This window comes from Saccostrea echinata, unplaced genomic scaffold, assembly GCF_033153115.1.
Source record: "Saccostrea echinata isolate AGI-Se365-2 ecotype Australia unplaced genomic scaffold, CSIRO_AGI_Sech_v1 ptg000009l, whole genome shotgun sequence".
NCBI lineage: Eukaryota > Metazoa > Mollusca > Bivalvia > Ostreida > Ostreidae > Saccostrea > Saccostrea echinata.
In genome coordinates this window covers 10,976,206-10,999,718 of record NW_026889758.1, presented here as the reverse complement: position 1 = coordinate 10,999,718, position 23,513 = coordinate 10,976,206, and the positions used below count along the sequence as shown (strand labels likewise).

At 33.1% G+C, this 23,513-nt stretch overlaps 1 protein-coding gene across 1 annotated transcript in view; it reads left to right on the top strand.

Annotated features, from left to right (window-relative positions):
- Nucleotides 1-611: 611 nt before the first annotated feature.
- LOC133181766 (neuronal acetylcholine receptor subunit alpha-10-like) overlaps nt 612-23,513 on the top strand; it is a 47,873-nt gene continuing 24,971 nt past the window's right edge. Inside the window, exon 1 of the mRNA XM_061316352.1 lies at nt 612-704. Coding sequence (XP_061172336.1) covers nt 644-704 — 61 coding nt within the window. The 5' untranslated portion in view covers nt 612-643. The remainder of the gene's footprint in view (nt 705-23,513) is intronic.

Here is a 23,513-nt window from a genome sequence, read left to right as displayed (position 1 = left end):
CACATTTTTGTGTTAAATTTTCATATATACAAGTAAACTCATAGAGGTCTTCAACTTTTTATTTCCCGTGCCTGATAATGTAAATTGGAGCGTCAAAGACACTATCTACATTTTCCGCAAAAATTCAACCCTCAAATCCGTACACATCATTTCCACAGTTGGTTCTTATATTATGGAGAATATTTAAAAGACCGATAAAGCTAATTGGCTGTTATGTTTACTTATTCAAAGTAAGCTGAAAATTGATAAAACAGATTTCTATGCAGAATAATAATAATTTCCTCCTAGTTTAACGTTAATAGATGTAGAAAACAACTAAAAACAAATACAGGCTCTGTTTTTCCACAGGCCTAATAATGAAAGAGAAGATAGCTAGATAGTTTAGTAAGACTTTTAGCTGAATACCAGTGATTTGTGCTGTCGATACTTGCACAGCTATTGATGGTTCTTACTCATCACGAGAGGGCAACATAAAGGACTCTTAACAGTTTACGTGTAAGAAAAGATATGAAAATTAGCTCACATATTTTTGATATAGACAGGTGCGTGTGACGTATATTAAGGAAGTAGATTGCTTACCTACAATATTGGTTTCTGTTTACAGAATAGAATTTGGATCGGGTTCAATTTTCCTAGTGTCAAAATGTCACCTGCGTCAAGCTTTTCAGTGACTGTGATGTATATTGTAATGCTTTTACAAAGAGGTAAGTTTGCTTTCTTTTTAATAATAATATTCCATCGATTAGTGATAACACAAGATCAGAATCTCCTTTTACTTCAAGAAAAAAATGTATGACTATCAAAATGTTTGAAAAATACGTGCAACAAGGAAATGATATGTATGATATGTACATCACAAGAACACTATATTGGTATCAACAACCCTAAATGTGATATGTTAAAAAAAACATTTGTTTTATTAAAAACTCCTTGCATAACTTAAGGAAGACTTCAAATAATCAGGAAAGACGTCTTTATTCAGGACGTTCTTTTTTTTCATCAGCAGTGTTTTCTGATCTCAACATTTATCTTCACTGCTCAACTGAGAGAATATCTTTCAAATTAGAAGTGTCTGAAAAATGTGTGTATAATTAATAAAAATTAAAAAAAAATTGTTTTAAATATCTTTATTTTCCATTCCTTATGTTTCCAGTTGTTTGTGCATTTTCAAATAACCATCATTTTGAGGTATATCCGATTCATCTTTTTTGTTGGAAGTTTTGATTAATGAAATGTTCCCTAGATTTTATAATAGAAATTTAAGTGTGAAAGAGGTAAAAAGAAAAAAAAATACATAATAAATAACATTACAAGGTTACGGTAGGTTGACTCAATAGACCTCAGTTGAACTTGAAGATGTAAAAGTTTTACAGTGTTGATAGATCGTAATAGTTACCATTTGTAGCATACCATTCATGCCTAGAATTGTTCTTTCATATCAAACAGCTGACATTAAACGATTGCATAATTCATAAAATTTTGTACCAGCAACTCTGCATTTCTTGTTCACTAATCAATATTCAATTTTCTTATGACGACATGCCATTCATTCATTTATCTTAGAGGATAAATTACTTGTCGACATATTCTGACAAAGATCATGTTGCTGAAAAATCTCAAATCATGATATGGTATATTGCCTAATGTAATACGCTGATTTACAACACCTTACACAGTGTCAAAAGTTCTTAAAATTATTCCAATAGTATTGCGAAGAAATCACGGACGTGTTATATTTGCTAGGATGAGAAAAAACTGTTATTTATTGTTGATTGTGAAAAAAAAATCTCAAGCTTTTAAAAACCTCTTTATGCAAAGAGGTTATTTTTTTAGAACAATGTTTCTTAATGATATTTGTCATCGAACCAAGAAAGAAGAAATGGAATACCTCTATTATATGACATACTTTTGGAATAAACAAGAACTTAAATTTTTTTTTACCCATCTTCATCTTTTTTACTGTCTAATTCATTGTGGTCTGTGAGTCGCGGGTTTGAATCTCGCAAGAATTTACTTTACGTACTTTTCGATGATTCTTTTTTTAAACAATTTTTTTTTTGTGAAAATATTTTAATATTTTTAAAAGTTTTAAAACTTTAATACGTGTCTACTGAATAGTGGGTGTATTGAGTGTATTCCTCAATCATTTACATCTCTAACTGTCGATTAATCCTTTCAAAAACTTATCAGTTCTTAAATTTTATTTTTTTTTGGATTCAATTTGTCTAATTGGCTAGGTCAGGTAAGTCAGTTCGTGAATGTGGAACTCCTCGGTGTTATGAATGCCTATTTAAACAGGACCACCAAGTTTACGTCAACAAGAACTAGATATATTAGTATGCGGTTGCATAGTAGCACCTGCTCGAAAGCTACATGTGGTTATCCTCTTTATAATCTATAGTTGAAGAACTGTAGCATTCTGGTTGAGAAAATTCGGACAGATAAACCACTATCTGGTTTATCTATCCGAAGTTTCTCAATCAGAGAGCTACATGTACATGTACAGTAATCTACTGTCTTAATGATTTTACATTCAGATTTTATAAAGAATACTTTATTACCGAGTTCACATAATATTTCCTTGAACCCGGTTAATATCAGTTCATAGAAAATTTAATAATTTTGCTTACATCGATAAAATCTTTCAAAATAAGTCAGGTGCATGGCCGTTCCTAATGCTTTAAAGAAAGGCTCCCGTACTTAACTTCATCTGATGTCAGACAATCTTTATCATAATCGCATGCAAAATTGTAACCTCATTATTTATAAAACAGAAAATAATCAATTCCCTTGTCTTGTAAAGTATATGATAACAAGAGATTATACTTATTATTGGAATACCCATCAGAAATCGGTCAGATAGAGTACTTTAGATATACAGGTTATCTAGATAGGTTCTAGCAATGAAGTCAATTCCTTTGTACTTCATGCCAATCAACATTACAAGTAGGGGTAATATAATTATCCTGTAGTCCAGCTGCTGGGAGTTATTACAGGGCAAAGGTCAAACATAAGTTCCCGCGGATCCCATGTCTAACTCAGAAGAGAACTTACGTCACATTCAAAAGACCCCGAAAATACCGTTGCCTTGGGGGTGAGTGAGGATTCAGGGGTTAACTCAGGACAAAGCTGTAAATTTTATTTTTCTCTCTGGATGAATACATTGAACTTCGAAGTTTGTTTCCCTGTAATGGCCGGTCAAACAATTTCATATACCATGTGATTAATCACGTGAATTTTGCCAATCATGTTTTTACGTGAAGGATTTTTTTGGTCTAAAACCATATATTGTTTTAAGATTAAACGAAGACGAATGCTGTTTTAAAGAGATTTTCTTGTCAGCCCTGACATTTGTTTCGCACTTTTATAATGTTCAAAATATAAAAACAAGGTTATATTTGTATGAATCAAATGTCTGGATAGCATAACCAACAATAAAAACTTTAAGCTGCTGACAGATATATCTGTAAAGCATTACATCCTGTCCGTGATAAGGATTATGCAGTCATTATTTATCTTTCACTAGAAATGATTCTGTTCAATACTAAAGAGGAAATTCATCTTATTTTCTACAGGATTATGTTTGCGGTTAATGTTCTATCAGCTGATTGCGTGGGAGAGTTCAGAGATGTTTTATATCTAGCCCAGTTTTTGATTTATGTGGGTCTTCCAGACTTTTTTCTGATAGAAAGGGATCAATGATTCAGCACAATTAAATATCAACATCATTTAATATGAAACATTTGCCCACTTCGTAGTTGTGATCAAGGGTAACCAACTCTTCATAATGTCCGACTCTTTTTCTGGAGGGAGTAGTTTAGTTTGTGGAGGTACAAAGTATCGGTATTTAATGAAATGTCACAATTTACAAATGTTGGAAAATACGTGTGATGTTGGAAACTCAGAACAGATTTTAGTGTGTAACATCGATCTATACTAGGAAGCACTTTCATCTTATATAAATATAAGCTTAAGTCAATTAAGATGGATTTTTTTTCATTCACTGAAGTTATCATAATAGTTTTGAATTCTGAGACTAACATACAACACAACGACTTCTGATACATCGTAAATTCAAAGCGTGCTTTAACAGTTTATTCTTTTATTTTAATTTCACTTGCATTTCATTCATATTTATACCCCCGCTCCGAAGGAGAGGGGGTGTACTGTTTTACCCTTGTGTGTCTGTCTGTCTATCCGTCTGTGTGTAGCTGTCTGTCTGTCCGTAACAAATTTTGATCGCAGTTTTCTCAGCAACTACTCATTGCAGATGCTTGAAATTTTAGCACACTCTTTGTTAAGGCATGCCATATGGTGGGATTCATTTTTTACAATTCCGATGTCAACTTCCTGTTTATCTGTGCATCTGTCTGTAGCATACATAACAAATTTTGGTCGCAGTTTTCTCAGCAACTACTCATCGCAGATGCTTGAAATTTTAGCACACTCTTTGTTTAGGCATGCCATATGGTGGGATTCATTTTTGTATGAATCCGATATCAACATCCTGTTTATTCGTGCGTCTGTCCGTACCATACATAACAAATTTTGGTCGAAGTCTTCTCAGCAACTATTCACTGCAGATGCTTGAAATTTGAGCACACCCTATGTTTAGGCATGCCAAATGGTGGGATTCATTTTTGTACGAATCTGATGTCAACTCCCTGTTTATCTGTGTGTTTGTCCGTACCATTCTTAACAAGTTTTGGTCGCAGTTTCCTCATCAACTACTCATCGCAGATGCTTGATATTTCAGCACACTCTTTGTTTAGGCATGCCATATGGTGGGATTCATTTTTGTGTGAATCTGATGTCAACTTCCTGTTGATCCGTGCGTCTGTCCGTAGCATACATAACGAATTTCGGTCGCAGTTTTCTCAGCAACTACTCATCGCAGATGCTTGAAATTTTATCACACCCTGTGTTTAGGCATGTCATATGGTGGGATTTATTTTTGTACGAATCTGATGTCAACTTCCTGTTGATCTGTGCAATTGCCCGTACCATACACAACAAATTTTGGTCGAAGTCTTCTCAGCAACTACTCATCGCAGATGCTTGAAATTTTAATACACTCTTTGTTTAGGCATGCTATATGTTGGGATTCATTTTTATACAAATCCGATGTCAATTTCCTGATTATCACTGTGTCTGTCCATAACTGAACTTGTGTATTCACATCAGAGCGGGGGTATTTTTAGTGAGCACTGGCTCACAGACTTCTTGTTAGGATTTATTTAACATACTGTAAATGCATTCATTTGGCGTGTACGATATTGAGCGGAATTGATTTTTCGGCAAGTCGGCATACATTTGATTTTAAAACAGTTTCTGAATATGCTTTATGTGAATATATATATACACAAGACAATTAACGATGCACTTAATTTAGCTGAAGCTGTTTCCGCGGAAACCGCTTAACAAAATACACAGCCACGTAATACGCTTACAATCAGTTTATAGTAATTGAGGGTTCTTTACACGTATTTATTAACAACTATGTACAAATACAAACTTATCCGTAGGTACTGGCCGGGCCGACCCCCTCTCCGCTGCTTTCCTGGAACACGTCTGGGCTGCTCGGCATCCACGTGTAGAAAAACCCCGTGCGCCTATATATCCCGCCGTCTGACGTAATCTCGTCAGCAAGTCGTACCACGGGACAGTCGCACAGATACTACACGTTCTTCATTAATGATTTTAATTTGACCTATGATGACAATAACTAATAATACATAGGCATAATAACAGGCATAATAAAATCTAAACTATCTGTGTGAACATGAATATTAGACAAAGCTGATTTAGTTATATTATTTGTTATTTGTAACACGACAGAAACCAGGCAGGTAACTGTACTGTTTCAGGTAATGGGACGCGGCTAACTTGTGATTCAACAGATACTAGACAGGTAACATTTACAGGTAACAGGCAACGGGATCTTGATAAGTTGTAATTTGACAGGTACCAATTACAGATAACAGGTAACGGGATATTTCATCTTGTGATTCGACAGATACCAGACAGGTAATTGTTTTAGATAACAAGTAAGGGGAAATAAATAACTTGTGATTCGACATATCATTAGATAGGTAACTTCTTCAGTTAACAGGTAACGAGAACAGATTAACTTTAATTCCACAAATTATAGACAGATACCAGTTAGAGATTACAGGTAACTTGGTAACTAACCTTGTTAACTAATGATTCGAGGGATAATTGAGAAGTAACTTTGTTAAAGATAATAGGATTTTGGTTACTTGTTATTCGATAGATTCTAAGCAGGTAACAGTGACATGTAACAGGGCATTGGTAACTAGTGATTCGACAGATACAAGACAGGTACATGTACATGTACCTATTAGTCCATTACAAATAACAGATATCGGGACTTAGTAACTTGTTATTCGACAGATACATGTATCTGTTAAAAATAACAGATATTTCAGAATACAGATAACGAGACCAGGGTATCTTATTATTTGACAGGTAATAGACAGTGATTGTTTCAGATAACAGGTTACGGGACCTGGGCCCGTTTTACAAAAGAACTTAGGACTAAGACCAAAATTTGATTCTGCTTATAATTTTCTATTTTACATTAATTTGAAAATGATTTTATTATTTTTAAAAAGAACTCAAGATATTTTTATGCTATCAACTTCAAACAGAATAATTAATTTTGAAAAAAAAATTACAATCAACTAAAGTTTTCGGTCTTTGTCATAAGTTCTTTTATAAAACAGCCCCCTGGTACCTTGTATTTCGACAGATACTTAACATGTAACTGTTAGATCTACTTATATCCTGTTACTGGACCTAGGAGAGTAGAGATTTGACAGACACGAGACAGAAAACATGTAACGGGACCTAGGTAACTTGTGATTTAACAGTCAAAAGATGGGTAATGTTACAGATATCAGGAAACAGGATCTTTCTAACTTTATTTAACTGGTACGAGAGAAGTAACTAGTTATGTAAACAGATACTGTCTTGGGAGAATTCGTTAAAGTAAAAAATATACTGGACACGGATAGATATTTAATATTTAAACATATACATGTATTTCACGGGCATTAATTACTGTGAAAATGGCTTTACAGGGGACAATTCATTACAATTCCCTCCCAAAATAATTTGAAAAGGATGATTTTATGATTATATTAACGACATGAAACGTCAAAGAATACAAATTTCTTACAGCAAACAAGTGCGCCACCATTACGATTTCGTAAAAAAAAAAAGAAAGAAAAGAAAAAAAAGACGGACACGGAAACTAGTAATTTTCCGGGATAAAAGTGTAGGGTCTAGAATTTGGCTGGAAAAAATAGGATGGGTCGGGTAACCGGAAACACACATACTGTTGTGGCCTTACTGTTGAAAACATTGTAAGAGATAAAAATTATCAGACTGAGTTTGAATATGACAAAAAAATATCTACATTACATGATAGTCCGAAACTGCAGCTCAGACTTTCTTTGCGCATCATTCAATGACTGAAAATTGATGGTAAGATGAGCCGTAAAATCACGTTTTCTACCGATATATATGAGCACATTTTTTTTCTTTTGATATCGATACAAACTTCTTCAAAGAGATCCTGATGCAGATTATTTCAGTTTTTCACCATTGTGAACTTACCCATTTTATTTGGCTTCTAATGGATCACGTTATTATTAAAATTATAAGCAATCTTCTGATAAAAGTTTTCCCACAATGTTATACGATCGATATATTTATTTATCTATAGGAAAATTGCAACACAATGTCCAAAAAGCCAATAACATTTAATTAAATCGTGATCTGATAATTGTAACAAAAATAAGTGAATATAATCATTTAAAAAATTGTTTCCCACCAGAAGCAGTAGGAAACCAACATGTTCACGCACTCTTTGACTTACTTTATGCGTTTGGTACGGAAACAAACAGTCATAATGATAATGCAACACCGATTATCTTAATTTATTGAAACCTGAAATGCCTTCATGTAATACTATGTTTTAGCTTTTTCTTTACTTAATATAAAACAGTACAATACCGTATTTTTACACTATTCTTTTACTATTTCCATAACGATACATTTCCCATAACCTTTTACATAGCCCTCCTGGGCCTGAAATTGAGACCATCGAAAATTTCGCTGATTTAGAAATACATTCTGCATTGTACTTTCGGCAAATTCTGTGTGTCTTTAGAATCTTTAAGCCTAGTAATAAATTTTCCTTTCGACGTTTTAGTCATGTTACTAAATTTAGTTTTGTACCAGAGATTTATGAAGTCCGACTGCATTCACATTGACGAAACTTTTCCTGTATGTGCAACCTTGCACACATCTCTTTATTATATTTAAGCGGCGAAAAATAAGTTTACTTATGTTTAATTTAATTGGCATTAGGTTTGGCTAATTGAAATAAAATGTTTTGTATTTGAAAAAAAGTTCCAAAAAGACCAATGTTGTCCAATCATTGAATGAATAGCGAAGTATGTTGGCTTGCGACATGTTTACATTTCCTTTGGAACACGTGGTTCGGGTCAATCTACGATGCGATATCAAATGGACCTCGAAAAAGCCAATGGAAAATAGTTTTTCATTGTTTTTATTTTAAAAATACAAAGATTAGAAACTAAGAAAGCTTGATATTTGATACATGAGGCTATTTTGATACATGGGGATGCTCACTCCTCCATGGCACCTTATCCCACCTCTGATGTTTTAGAGATCCGTGTTTGCTCTGCTCCAAAATTTGTATTGTTTAATGGTCTCTTGAGCTTGAATACTGTTCGTTGTCTCCATATATTTCATTGATGCGTTTCAAATTTGACTGTTGATTAGAATTTCAAAGATATACAATTTAACGTACATAATAAAAGATAGTCTGTGGCACGTTCAGAATGTTTTACAAAGAACATCTGTTTCAGTAGTATTTTTAGTAACCCATAAATAAATGCAATTCAACTCATTCAGCTGATTTGTCGGTTTTAAGTGACGTTGGTACCTCGTTTAGCATGCATGCATGTATATTTAGTCCGACGCCAAAAAGTATAGTTCCAATGCAAGCAAGTTTGTCCAAAAAAGAAATTTTAGTACATAATTACAGAAATTATCTATTAACAGTTTCGCTGTAGTCTCGAAAAATCTCGCTAGAGCTACAAACTCCTCGGGTATTGTAATTTACAGAGCACGGGAAATCGGGAAAGGTACTTATTTTTGTATGCAATAAATACATACACTTTAAATGGGTAGATCTGTAGCGAGCTGCAGCTAGCATCTTTATCCGTCAAACTTTCGTGTTTAGCTCACTTTCAAGGAAACTGTTCACCATATTGTCAAATTTTAAACAATTAATAACATTGTTAAGGGGAATTTATCTGTGTCATAATTTCTGTCATTGACTTTCCCAATGACCTTGACTTTACTAGCGTTCATTTAAATAAACGTATTCAGCTACACCATCTTGTCATTTTACGTTTAATTTTCAAAGAAACTATTTAAGATATTGAACATTAACAAACTTGATACAAAGATAAATATTATGAGAGCAACTGCGTCATAATTTTCTGACCTTAATACCGGTCAAGGTAGCCTAGTGGTAGGGCGCTCGCTTCGTGATCGGGAGGCCCGGGTTCGATTCTTGTTCGCCGCGCCGCGTCAAACCTAAGACGTTAACATAGGTAGTGACTGTTCCTTCGCCAAGCGCCCGGCACTAGAAGTGAAAGTCATGGGTCTTTCGGATGAGACCTTTAAAAACCGAGGTCCCGTGTCACGGTAGGCGTTGGCATGATAAAGAACCCTCATTCAATTGGCCTTAGTGCCGAGTATAGGTTTAAATTTGAAGCCCTTCACCGCGGCATACGGTGACGTCTCTATATGAGTGAAAAATTCTCGAATGGGACGTTAAACAACATACAATCAATCAATCTGATCTTAACATTTCCAATGACCTTGAGCTTCACTTTTCAAGTTTTTTTTTTAAATCAAATTCTAGGCCTATACAAAGATAAATGCTGGTAAGAGTATCAGAGTATCCATGTGTTATAATTTTACTACCTTGATCTTCAAAAAGACCTCGACCTTATTCATTCCTTAATTCGCGTTTACCTTAATACAAGGTTTCATATTTATGAGATCAATTTATTTTTGTCATAATTTTCTATCTTGACCTTCCCTATGACCTTGAATTCGCCACCCATTATTTTTTATTCACCCTAGTTTCATAGAAATTCAAGACATTTTTTGAAACTTCATACATTAATACAGAATGGTAAGACGAGCAAGTCAACTGCTTTAAAATTTTCTGAAGTGGACCTTCACTATTACCATGAACTTCAATTTTTACTCATTTTGCTTTATGTTCATCTTATTGATTCTCATAAGGATTGCTTTATACAACTCCATTCACAGATAATTCACATATAAATTTGATACATAGTGAAATATCGTTTAGGTGCATGTTAGATGGATAGGATCAATACTACATATCATGCAAGAGGCAACAACTCTTCAAAGTCGTTCTGTAAAAAATATGAAAATTAGTACTTCTTCATCATAATTCAAAATTAGCTCACACTTAAAATCAAGATTCATTTCTTAATTTTCATGTTGCATTACAAATGTGACGTTTGTGCTCTTTGGGCATATTTCTAGTTCAGTGTTAAGGAAGCGATTGCAAGGCGTCACGTGATCGACTCATGTGATGTTTAAAAAAAGAAGATTTACGGTAACCATTTCCGGAAAAACACCTGAATAAGGAGCGTGATTATGATTACGCCCATGACAAAAGATCTTCGTGGCAATATTTTTAAAACAGAGAAAGAATAAGATAAAGATGTGATGTTGCAGAGTGTTGGTGAGCGTCGACGCAGATTTTTTTTATCCCTGTGTTTTTTTTTCGTTTTGACATGTCTACCTTTTGTCGTAGTTCTGAACACTGAAATCTATTTCATGAATAAATTCAATTCATATCTGGATCTTTATGTCCTCTAGTTTTATTCAAAATATTAGAATTTTATTTGAGATCGGTTTCTTTCCTATAGGATCTACATCTATGAATAGATATTCATTTCCTAGAAGCTTCAGACGGCGTGATTTTCTCAGTGATTATAATGAATATAGGCCTATATGGATGGACAGATAAACGAATGCGATTTTCATATATACGTGTATAGACCAGTTTGAGGTCGCATGCTGGACATGAACGTATTTTTAAAATATCGCGGAGGAAATTGTTTTCCTCTGTCAGATCTTCTCTAGCATTTTCAACTCTTACATCGACCATGTAAACATTGAATCGTCGGCACATTATTGCGTAAACATTTGTTTTGGTAAAATGTTTTATGCGTCGTATTTGGTAAAAAATTGAAACTTAACACACTTCTTCTGACAGAAAAGAAAAGTTTCTTTTTCCAAGTTTTTACAAATCTAGCAAAAAATACGCGTGTAAGAATGACAGACGAAACTAAGAGAGGTTAATTCTGACAATCGAGGTACTGAGGAGGTACCAGGTATACCAGAGAGAGAAAATTATTTTGAGCATATACATTTATAAAAAAAAAAAAAAAAAAAAAAAAAATTCAACTCATCATGCTCACGGGAATATATTTGAAAAATGAATTTAATTTTTTTGAAAATTCACGAGGACATGAACAAAGACGCTTCACCTCAGCATATTTCATGAACCGCGTGAGCATGAAGCGCAAATTTATAAATGTCATTCTACGATTATTTTTGAAATATTTACATTTGCAAATGTTTTCCTTTATATAACACTATTAAAAGCAATGTGTATCTATATCCGTATAAACACGGGTTCCTCGCGTCATAAACGTTCGACGTAATTTCTCAGTGACGTCATAAAGGGTCGACGCGCAATCAATAGATCAAACTTGTGCCGTTGAGTTTGAAAAAATAAAACAATTCACGCGTTAAAGGTTATAATCAGGCTAATAAATAATATGAATAAGTCACAAATGTAAATATAAGTAATAAGGTATCATTTTAAAACATCTATCGGGATATAAATACGGGTTGGTACGAGATCAAATTTACCATAAAGCCCTTCGGGCTTTATGGAATTTGATCTCGTGACCAACCCGTATTTATATCCCAATAGATGTTTAAAAATGATACCTTATTTCTTAAACAAAACAGTTTGCACTATAGTTCTGACGTCAAGTGTGGCATTATGACGTCACAATGGAGATATGTAGGCTTACCTAGTTCATGAGAAAAAGAAAACTTGCAATGAATTTGAAGGAAAAATATTTGCAAATGCAAATATTAAATAGCAAATCACTAAAATGTGTCAAATAAAATAATGGCTAGGATTTTTATATACGGTATACATTGTACAAGTTCTCTGAAATAACCTATTCATTCAATGTGTTCAAGTGACCCCCCCCCCCTTTTCCGATACCAAGTCACAGTGCAGAGAACTCGATGAGTGTTCAGAGCATGAACAATTTGGCCTTTAGACCACTGTGCACTGGTTTAGAATCTATATACTTATATTGATATAATAACGGAATGAATATTTTGGAGATGGGGAAATAAAAAAATATGCATATTGTTGTTTTTCGTGTACATGATACTTATATCATTCTGCTCTACGTATATAATGAGCAAACAACACAAGATTTTCAGGAAAAAATATTTATTAATCTATACGTATTTTCTATAGTTTTTTAACAGATTATGCATATTAAAAGTTCAGCAACAAACCATCAGATTAAAATTTATGAAATCTTTTAATATTTTAGGAAGGGGGAGGGGGTATTGAAATGCATGTTGCTTAAAAAAGAATGTGATGACCCCACTTCATATTTTAACCGTAAGTCACTAATAATAATTGTTACAAAATATATTAATTTTAGGAAAATTCATTGGGCAATTTTTTGTTAAGACGTTGAAAACTGCTCTTGCGGTGAAAATATTACTGCAAAATTACAATGACTACTCCCCAAAGCAACTGTGGCATTAGTACATCTATCAATAGTTTCCGATACAATTTTTATTTTCGATGAATATAAAGCATATTATTTAATATCTGGTGAAAATTATTTAATTTGTTTCAATTTTGATACCTGTATGGCATAATTAAAATTTCACTACATAAATATCAAAATCTTGAAAAACGGTGGTTACCATGGCAACCATATCATCCTTATAACCCTGATGACCATGGTTGAAATTTTCATATTATGATACCATTAACGTAAGGCAAATTATATGTAAAAATGAGAAAAATTCATAGAGCGGATTTTTTTCATGTACCCTTGCAATCTCTTCCTTAAGTTACTGCATTGAATAGCATATTAAGAAGGTTATTTCTTGAGAACGCCTGGCCTAAGTAAACTCTCCTAGTAACCAGTTATAGTCAACAACAAACAAATCTAGGGAATGTATTGTTGCTCTTAACTGCACAATATGCACTGTTGAGTGTTATTGTGTAGTTCTTGTGTGGTCTAGGAATATTTTCATGCATACCTCTTGCAGAAGTGCAAATAACTACAAATGAGAATATTTCTAATGCTATTATGGTTTTTCATTGTCAAATGTAAATAAAATACATATCCTACATATCGTCAGGTTTTATATCATTAAATTAGACCATTGTGACTTACTTTTAAAAATATATGTATTTGGTTATTCATCATCAAATATATAAATGCATATCCACTTCACTATTAGAGGTATGATAAACCTATAAAGCCTTTGATTTTTTTTTGGTCTATACTGTGCTTACTTTATCAAATGAGTATTTCTTTATCTAAAGCTTTCTTCTGTGAAAAATCGAGTGTAAATTCAAGTTCTTTCATGATCATGGAAACTGGGTAGGGCATTGCTAGGGGGTTCATAGTTGTGAGCACATACAGGAAAAATACTTCAGAATATTCCTTTCAGGAACAGCAGGGTTACAATGGGTGAAATGTATAAGCTATCATCCCCAGAAATGAAAATTCATAGATTTTCATTTCTTCAAATAATAATCGCTGGTTTTAGGGTTGGGAGACACAAGTCATCAAAGTTTTAAATTAAAATCGTAACCCAAACGGCTCCCAAATCCCTTAGGGTGCTTCTTTCCCTAGCTTCATTTAATTAACCAAAATCAAAAGTATTATAGATCTACACTTTATTTTCCAAAGTTTTTTTTCCTCTCGGAAGACAACACCGACAAAGAAGTATCAGGCAATCAGATTTCAGCATGTGCATGCACATGTCTTCTAGATTTCGCACAAACGTCTTTTTAAAAGTGTTTCATAAATTATACGTATGTGTTAAATATCAGAGAATTCAATTACAAAATAAAAAAGATACAGCCATTTAAGTATTTGCCAATCAGAATTCAGCACAAGTGCATACCTATCCTTCCATTCAATTTTTATTATATCGTAATGTAGTTGTAGGAATTTATTTTACTTATCTGTATTCTAAATTTCGTCCCGTTTTGCTGAAAACTAAGAAAGTTATAGCCATTTAAAGTTTCAGAAATTCAGATTCAAAACTCTCCGTGTAATGTCGACATTTTTAAGTTATGTAGTTCAAAGCATTTTGTCCAAAAAAAAATAGGAAAGATAATGCTGTTTCAATTTTTAGCAGGGCTTATTGCTCAAAGAGCAATTGCCGACTATTGTCAGCCTATTCAGGCAGGAAATGTTGACCTTACAGCCGCCAAATTAAAGTTACATATAAATATAGTACTTACTCTCAACTGCTTTTGAGATAATACAAACGCTAAATAAAGCAACAAAAAATAAAACGAAGTTTTATCTACACAAATAAACATCAGTAGTAATGACTTTGAAAACTTCAGTCCTAAGTCAAACACCATACTTCATTTGCGTATGGTCAATGTTGTCGTAGCCTAGTTCTCTGCAAAGGAGAAGGAACCAGACTGACCTGTTTGTTTACATTCGGCGGTGCCAGGTTAACTCTTACCCTGATAAATTCGGGCCGTGGTATTAGGTCCCAAAAACTAATTGGTTTTATCTTTTATATTGATATTTTAAAATAAATTTTTCATAAGATTTTTAAAAATTATTTTCAAATAAGATGTCACTGAAGCCCTAATTTTTCTTAGTACTAGTATCATTATTTTTTTTTTAATTGTTTGTGTTACATATTCTTTCAGTGTCTAAAATTCTTGTTATTTATCTGTTAATTTAATACAATGTGCATATATGATTCATGTTAAAAATTCTACTCTGTAAATGAGCCTGGCTCTCTGTACTCCTGAGTACCTTGATATTTTTTAGTCATTTTTCTCATCCAAGCTCAAGCACCTGTCTGCATGGCCTTGCATTCATTTTTGATAGTAGTAAAATGTATGAACGCATTATACCTCTCTATATTCTAAATTTCATCATGTTTTGCTGAAAACTAAGAATATAATGATATTATTTAAAATTTCAGTCATTCAAGCACTGTTTTCAAGAAATTCCTTCTATAACATATTATAAATAACATTATAATAAATAACAGTATAACATTAATAAACAAATTAAATGGAATGGAATATTATAGAACCTTATAATATATGCCTATATTTAAAATTTATAGTATTTTGTGGAAAAAGCAATGAGTTAATTGAGATTATTGTTTCAGCCTATCAGAGCTAAGCGCACGTGCATGCACATGAATTCATGCTAATTTGACCATATCATCTTGTCTAGACTATTCATATATCTTTATATTCTGAGCTTGAAAGCATTTCGTCAAAAACGTACAGGTTAAGGCTATATCATGTTTATCAGTCATTTCACTCATCGTACGTGCATCCACTTGAAAGCATTTCGTCAAAAGCATACAGTTTAAGGCTATATCATGTTTATGATACATTTCACTCATCGTACGTGCATCCACGTGCATAAATGTGCGCGCAAAATGACCTGCTATAAAATCTCTAATAATCGAAAGTTTTCAAAAAAAAAAAAAAAAAAAAAAAAAAAAAACATTATATATAAATACCTGTATCTATTTTGGCTTTTGCTGTAAAATTTCATTCAGAAATATGTAATACTTTATAAAATATCACAATAAACACAACGTTGGGTCTCGTCTATCGCCGCATGTAAGATGTACCAACGTCGTTATGACGTTTCTCTTCGACGCTCATTTTGAACCTGATGATACATAAGATATACGAGGGAATGAAGTTAGAAATAACATTTGAACAAAGTTCAAATGATTGTAATACTACAACTCAAAACAAGACGGTCTAAAGGAAAATGGCAGTAAAGATAGTAGAGAGGTTAAAAAGATTTTCGAATGAACTGAAAATGAGTACCGAAAAGTAACGTCTTAACGACGTTGATAACATTCCTGCTGTGCGGCGAAAAACAAAACCTAACGGTGAAGGGCTTCAAATTTTGACTTTTACTTAAATGTAAACTTGGCACTCAGGGCCATTGAGCTGCGAGGGATCTTTATCATGTCAACGCCTGTCGTGACACAGGGCCCGTTTTACAAAAGAACTTACGACTAAGACCAAAAACTTAAGTTGATTGTAAAATTTTGCAAAATTAATGATTCTGTTTAAAATTGCTAGCGTAATAGTATCTTTCAACAAACCCTTTAAAAAGATTAAAACCATTTTCTATTTAACATAAATTAGAAAGTTATTAGCAGAATTAAATTTCGGTCTTAGTCGTAAGTTTACTTTTAAAACGGGCCGCAAGATTTAAAGGTCTCAAGACCCGCAACTTTCACTTCGAAGTGTCGAGCGCTTGGCGAAGTATCCCTGCATGGACGAGATGGAGCTACTTTGTATATAAGGGAAACAAAGTTTTACACAATGAAAGATATTTCCGCAAGATGTTCCTTTTAATAATCTTAACATTAAGCTTTGGATTACTTTGTATCAGACTTTATCTTGACAGTGTTTCATTTATCTGCATTTTGTTAGTCATAAAGAAAAAAAATTGACGCATTTTGCGTTATGGCTCAAATGCCTATAAGGAAACGGATTAGTATAAGTTTTCAAACTTGTTTCCGAATCCTTTTTGATTTTTTTGTACTACGTATCTGTATCTTCTGCTTGTTATTTTCAAATAAAATATGGTTTAAACTAAATGCCTATAATTGTTAAAGCTTGCTATGCCAGTGGCGCCATTTTTGTTTACCTGATATTTCAATCCGTCCTCTCTTTTTCTTGTTCATTATTTCGTTATCTTTTACGAAAGCCCAATAGGCTAATTTTGCAGAGATAAAAAAAAAAATTAACTCGTTATAACGAGATAATTATCTCATTCTAACGAGGGGAATAACTAACTCATTATAACAAGATAATTAATTAATTAACGAGTTCGGTATAATGAATTGATTTTTTTAACTTGTCAGAAATAAGCCTTTCCGGCTTTTGTAATCTTCTCTATGTTTGCAACTGTAAATAAAATTTTATTCACTACACGTGGTACGGTTTCAATGAAGGTTGGAGGCATATTCTTGAGTTTTGTTGATTCTCTTCTGAATCAATTTAAGTTGTTACTTTAAATAATATGTACAAGTTTCCTCACAAAAAATGAGATAAAAATACATTACAATGTATTTTTGCAAGATTCTGGAGGATGGTATTTCCGATATAATGTCACAATTTTTAGCTACATTTTTTTTTTTTTTTTTTTTTTTTTTTTTTATTATAGATATTTTGAGTGTAGAAATTAAAAGAAAATAATAACAATATATATTTTTGGTATATTACAAAGTAATACCAAAATTATATATAGGTATTGTCAAAACTTAACTAATTAAGTAATTCTTTCGAACCATTGCTTTTCCCTGATATCTGAATGCAATATGAAAATAGTACTCAGGGTATTCATTTACATCATGATAAATGTAACCATTTCATGATCCACAAAATCCATATTAAATTGCTCAGGTAATTATTACGGGCTATTCAAATCTATTGCTTTATCAAGTAAAATGTTTTCATTTTCGTTAACATGCTGTAGACACTAACACGTGCGTTTTGACAGGTAACGCTGGGTTTAACGCTTCCTCTAGATGGTTTACAGGCACACCTGCTATATTGTCGACTTCTTCGCTCTTGTGGGTTTGCTAATTGCCTCTGAAACATTCTGTTCAGTGTGGGGTGGGATTGGAGCATTCTCTTTCAGCCATAAGTATTAAGTGTTTTAATTAGCAGACTCTCATTATTCCATTCTTCCGTTGATTGTAAGCTTTTTGTTTTATTGTGCTATAACATAATTTCTAAGTGCTAAGTATTTACGTACAATGTCAATGGAAAAATCACTTGACATACGAGGGAAAAGTTTTTTCTTCGCTCAGAGTACATCTTTCCTTTGTAGAAAAATAACGCAAATATTTTTTCAACGCACATACAAACACATATATAAAGATTTTATTGAAACAAATATGAAATACTGTAATTTTAAAAAGTCAACAGATCAGTCAGAAGTATGTTTATTATAATAAGTTGTTGTCCGTAATAAATAATAAGACTGCAAAATGCGGCCCATATGCATGTGTTTCTAACAGAAATCTGAAGAAAAAACTTTCTCGGTTGTATTGAGAATGTGTATAATGAAATAGGTTTTTTTTTTTATCTTAAAAACATATATTATGAAGAATGTCATTGTCATTGAATTCTTAGAATATTCATGGAAGTTTAAATCATTAAACGGAAGTTATTTTCTTTAATAAAAATAGACATTTAAAATTGTAAACAATGCAACTGTGTTCAGGCCCCTTTAATATTATAGGTTGATCTTTCTATCTATTATTGTAATGTACGTGTAACCTTGACCATTGCCCACAGAACTGAAAGAGCGTTTCACGTATTATAATGCATGTAGATGTTTAACCTTTTTGATGAGGACAACTAGCCTCTCCCCTTCCCAAACAACTGACCCCCTCCCCCTCCCTTCATTCTTCATGCTCTGTAAGTTAAAATTGCTTGTATCATAATCATTCCACATCTTAGTTGGTCGATATAAATATTTCAACTATAATTTATACATAACTATAGTAGAAAAATATAGGATTTTTTAATTTACTAGCAGGAAACTTATATAAGAGGAGATCTGGAGGTAGCTATAGTATAAGATAACAAATATATACCTAATGTATTCATTTGTTGTTATCATTTAGATTTAAAAAAAAAAAAAGAGTAAACTTTATGTGGAAGTTGATAACGTAAAATAATTAGGACAAGTTGTCTTTGTGAATGTGGCGAGTTTCCCCGATGAGTTCTGGCTGGTGTTTCGTTAGTTGTCTTTAAGGCAACCTAAAGAGCATTCTGTTTTTAACTCTCACTATTTATAAAATCTATGTAGAACACATTGGGCAAATTAAAAAAAAAAATGATGAAAACCTCATAAAGGATCGAAGTGGCAGCACTACTGTCTATAGAGAGGTCATTTCGGTTTAGTCCACTAGGATTATATTTTCATATCTTCATTACGTGTATGTGATTTAAAGAAAATTAAACTTTATGGGTATGTTTTCTGATCAGCATAAATAATGTACGTGTGTATCGCGTGGGCAATCTTTTGGTATCCCTGAAGAATTTCTGTGGTAAGCTGAACGATGCGGAGTAATTCGTACGAACTATTTCTGATAAGGACTAGAATCATTTCTATCCCCGTGTTATTATCGCTGGAATAGTATACCAGGCGAGGCATTACTATTTGCTCCGAAAATAGTCTGCATTGATTGATCAAAGACATTCTTCCAGCGAATTACTTCATGGAATTTTTATTTCCAGTTGAAATTATCTCACAATTGGAAAATATATAAGCCTAATTATAAAAGGAATTAAATTAAAAGAAAAATTGTTAATTGCACATGTGGTTACAATCTTCAAAGAGTGAATGAAAATAATCGTCCTTGTAAGAATGTTATTTTATCAGAACTATGCTATACATTTTCTTTTCTTTCCATTCTTCCGAGCCCCAAGACGCCGAGATTTTCATTTAATATATTGTCTCTGGTTTATTATTCCATGGAATCCGTATTGGAAAGTTTTGTTTTATACTTAATGACAAAATCTTTGTCATTTGTAATGTTATAATCAGCTTGAATGTCAAAAATAAAGATCAAAAATATAAATTACTAAATTTTTCGTGTACTCCTTACAAAAAACATCTTTTTAATCCAATAAATTTCGATATATTTTCTGGAAAGATTTTTTAAATGTGTTTAGCATAACTTCTGGAATCTGTTAGCTGTCAAAACAAACTGTTAGCACTAGTATTTATTGGTTCTGTAATGGGTCCAACTTCAAATTTTATCTCTGTGAAATTTTTCAATAGAGGAATTTTACGTCATATTGATTAGTGAAGTAGAACTGAGCATCGCCACACTAGCAACAAAACTGCCAAGTTTATCCCTTCAAACTAATTTATAAGAATGCTTTTTGGTGAAATTAACTCAACCTAACAGATAGTACGGTAGAACACTATGTTAAGCCACAAGATTAGATAAACGTTGTATTTTTAAAAACAGTATCTGTCCCGTCATTTTTTTTTCTTTCAATTGTTATAGATACTGACTACTGAGTATTTATAAGATTATTAGTCAGAAACAAGCAATTGGGAAAACAGACCCCCCCCCAATATATATATATATATATATATATATATATATATATATATATATATATATATATATATATATATATATATATATAGAAACATGTGAAGGTTTGGATAACTTTAATTTGATAGGAAGAAGGCGATAGTTTTGTAATCCGTTTTTATCCGACCATGTTATTCGTTGTTTCGCAATGCGACTTGTAAGGCTTTGACATGTCTCTGGTTGGTTCCACTGCCTCATTCTCTGCAATCGGTTAAAATTCAGGAAAACGATACATAGGACCCTTCCGATGATCTTAATCCGATTTATATTAAAAGGAATATTGTTCTTGATTGCCATCAAAAAACACTAACTGAGGTTTGAAAATTCCCTTCCCTGTATACCAATCAAATGTACGTTTAGCTTTTATGACCGTTCAATGATTTTGATGTCCAATAGCGGCAAGTCTTCTGTAACCCCGCCGTAAACCCGATCCTATTGTCTTGGAGGAAAAATAGGTATGTTTTTATTCCACACAAATACATGAGCCTGTGAGATTAGAGTGTATTGAACCTAAAATTACAATAGGATCCCGGATGCCCCTTCCCGTCTTTTATCGAATACAGTAACGGGGGATGTATAGGAATGAATCAAACTTGACTTCCATGTCAAATCTGGTTAATGATTCTCTTTTCATCTGCATATATATTGAAGAGATCAGCTGACTGAGGCAAGCTACTCATTGATTCAATACCTTGGTTTTCGTTCTCATATTTATCAAATTTATATGATGGAAATACGACAGTCTGGAAATAGTAAATCTCTCTACAGATACTCAGTATATCCAAAATACAATTATCCGAACATAAGATTTAAATCAAAAGACAAAAAGTATACAGCTGTGTAATGTAAAAGGTAAAGAAAAACGACCAGTGATCAGTCTCATAAATTCTGTAAACAAATCGAATAGTAAACAGTGGGGACACACGGACCCCTGGAAACATCAGAGGTGGGATCAGGTGCCTAGGAGGAGTACGCATCCCCCTGCCGACTGGTTACACCACCGTAAACCATATGGATTGATCTGATAGACGAAGTACTCCGTAGTCAAGTTAAGTATAAAAACAACCCAACGAATGATATGAAACACGTCTGACAAAATAGGACCCAAGGATAGTTGGTATTTACAAATTACCTTAAGGTCATTCTAACGATCATAGAATTTGCTAAATGCTGACTATAAACGGGGTTATTGAAAATCTTGTTACATCAACGTATTTGTAAGTAGCTTGCCTCGGCTTAAATCAGAAAATACTCTTGCGTATCAAATCAGTTGGGAGACATAAACACTATATGCAGGTGATGTTGGAATATTGATACATAAGGGAAACTGATGATGAAAAAGTGCAGTCATCCCGTTTCTAATAGTTCAGTTATTAGTTAGCTATTATCGTCTACAGTCAGTAAAACATCCAAATATGAAACAAATGTAGCAGGTTCTGTATTGTTTATTATTTCGAGTTCATTGAGATACATCGAGTCGACATATGAATGAAAGTAACTGTTATTAATTGATAAAACGTGTCGATTTATCTAAATTAGATGTTGAGATGGAGGCCATAGCAACAGTTTTCTTCTTCTCATGAAGAAGTTTTCGAAAAAATTCTGCTTATGGGAATATAAAAACAGATCGCCTAATAAAGAAGCACAATTAGTGCCCATCGGAATTCCAACAGATTGTTGGAAGACCTGGTCTCGAAAGACTCACTGATTGCACATTGTATGTTGTTTTACGTCCCATTAGAGAATTTTTCACTCGTAAAGAGACGACACTATATACCGGTGAAGGGATTCAAAAATTAGATCTATACTCCGCACTCAGGGCCGTGAGTAGTGGGGGTCCCTTATAGTGTCAACGCCTACCATGACAAGAGAACTCGGTATTTAAGGTCTCATCCGAAAGACCCATGATTTTCACTTCTAATGCAGGGCGCTTAGTGAAGGAAGATTCACTACCTATGTTTTCGTCATAGGTTCGACGCAGCGAACTAGAATCGTACCCAGGCCTCCCGATCACGAAGCGAACGCCAACCCAATGAGGAACTCCAGCATCTTTTAAATTTCATTATAGAGTACTTGTATGTTGAATCAGAATGATTTTTAATGTAATTTTGTAGATGACCAATATCAAGATATGAAAATTTACGGGTTCCATTTTTATAGAGGAAATCAAAAGTCATATGTCCTAATGCTTTTTATGTTTGAAAAGGTCAGATTACTAGTATAAGATTTTAAATATTCCAAAAGTTTGGTAGAGGTTTTTGGAAGCCAGTATAGGTACGATAAATCAAACTCACTTCCATTGACTGGAATGATAAACGTATTTAAAACTGAAAGGTGAGTTTGAAGAATTTCATCCATTTAAAGGGAATTGTGAGTATAGGTCGGATTACCAGATGTGGAATTAAACCAAGTTTTTCCAAAATACAGTTGTTACATGAACCTTACAAAGACTATATTGTTACAATCTTTGTCAACTGGAACAAACCATATTTTTGATGTAATCATTCTTTTATCTTTTCCTGTCTACTGAAAATTGAAGGATAGATACTTTGCATTTTTTAGCTAATCTCTACAAAGTTTAACCAATTCTGACAATGTGAAGTCTTCCCCTTCAAATTTAGCCCATTTAAGCATAGTCCTCGACGGAATTCATAATCGAAATAAAGTTCTGTCGCCATTTGAAAGATCTCGTCTCCCTGAATTTAGGACCTTTTAAAATGATAGCTTTTAAGTCGTCATTTTGAACTTACCTTGGATCATCCGAAATGACGTCTACAGCTGGACGATAATGAAAGAAGAAGAAGAACAAAAACATATAGAAGGATTTGGTTTTAGATGGCCACTATCTACGCATAGTAGAGGTTACTCATAATTGAAACTGAATTTGTCCTTTTCAGCTTTAAATATGGTGGAAT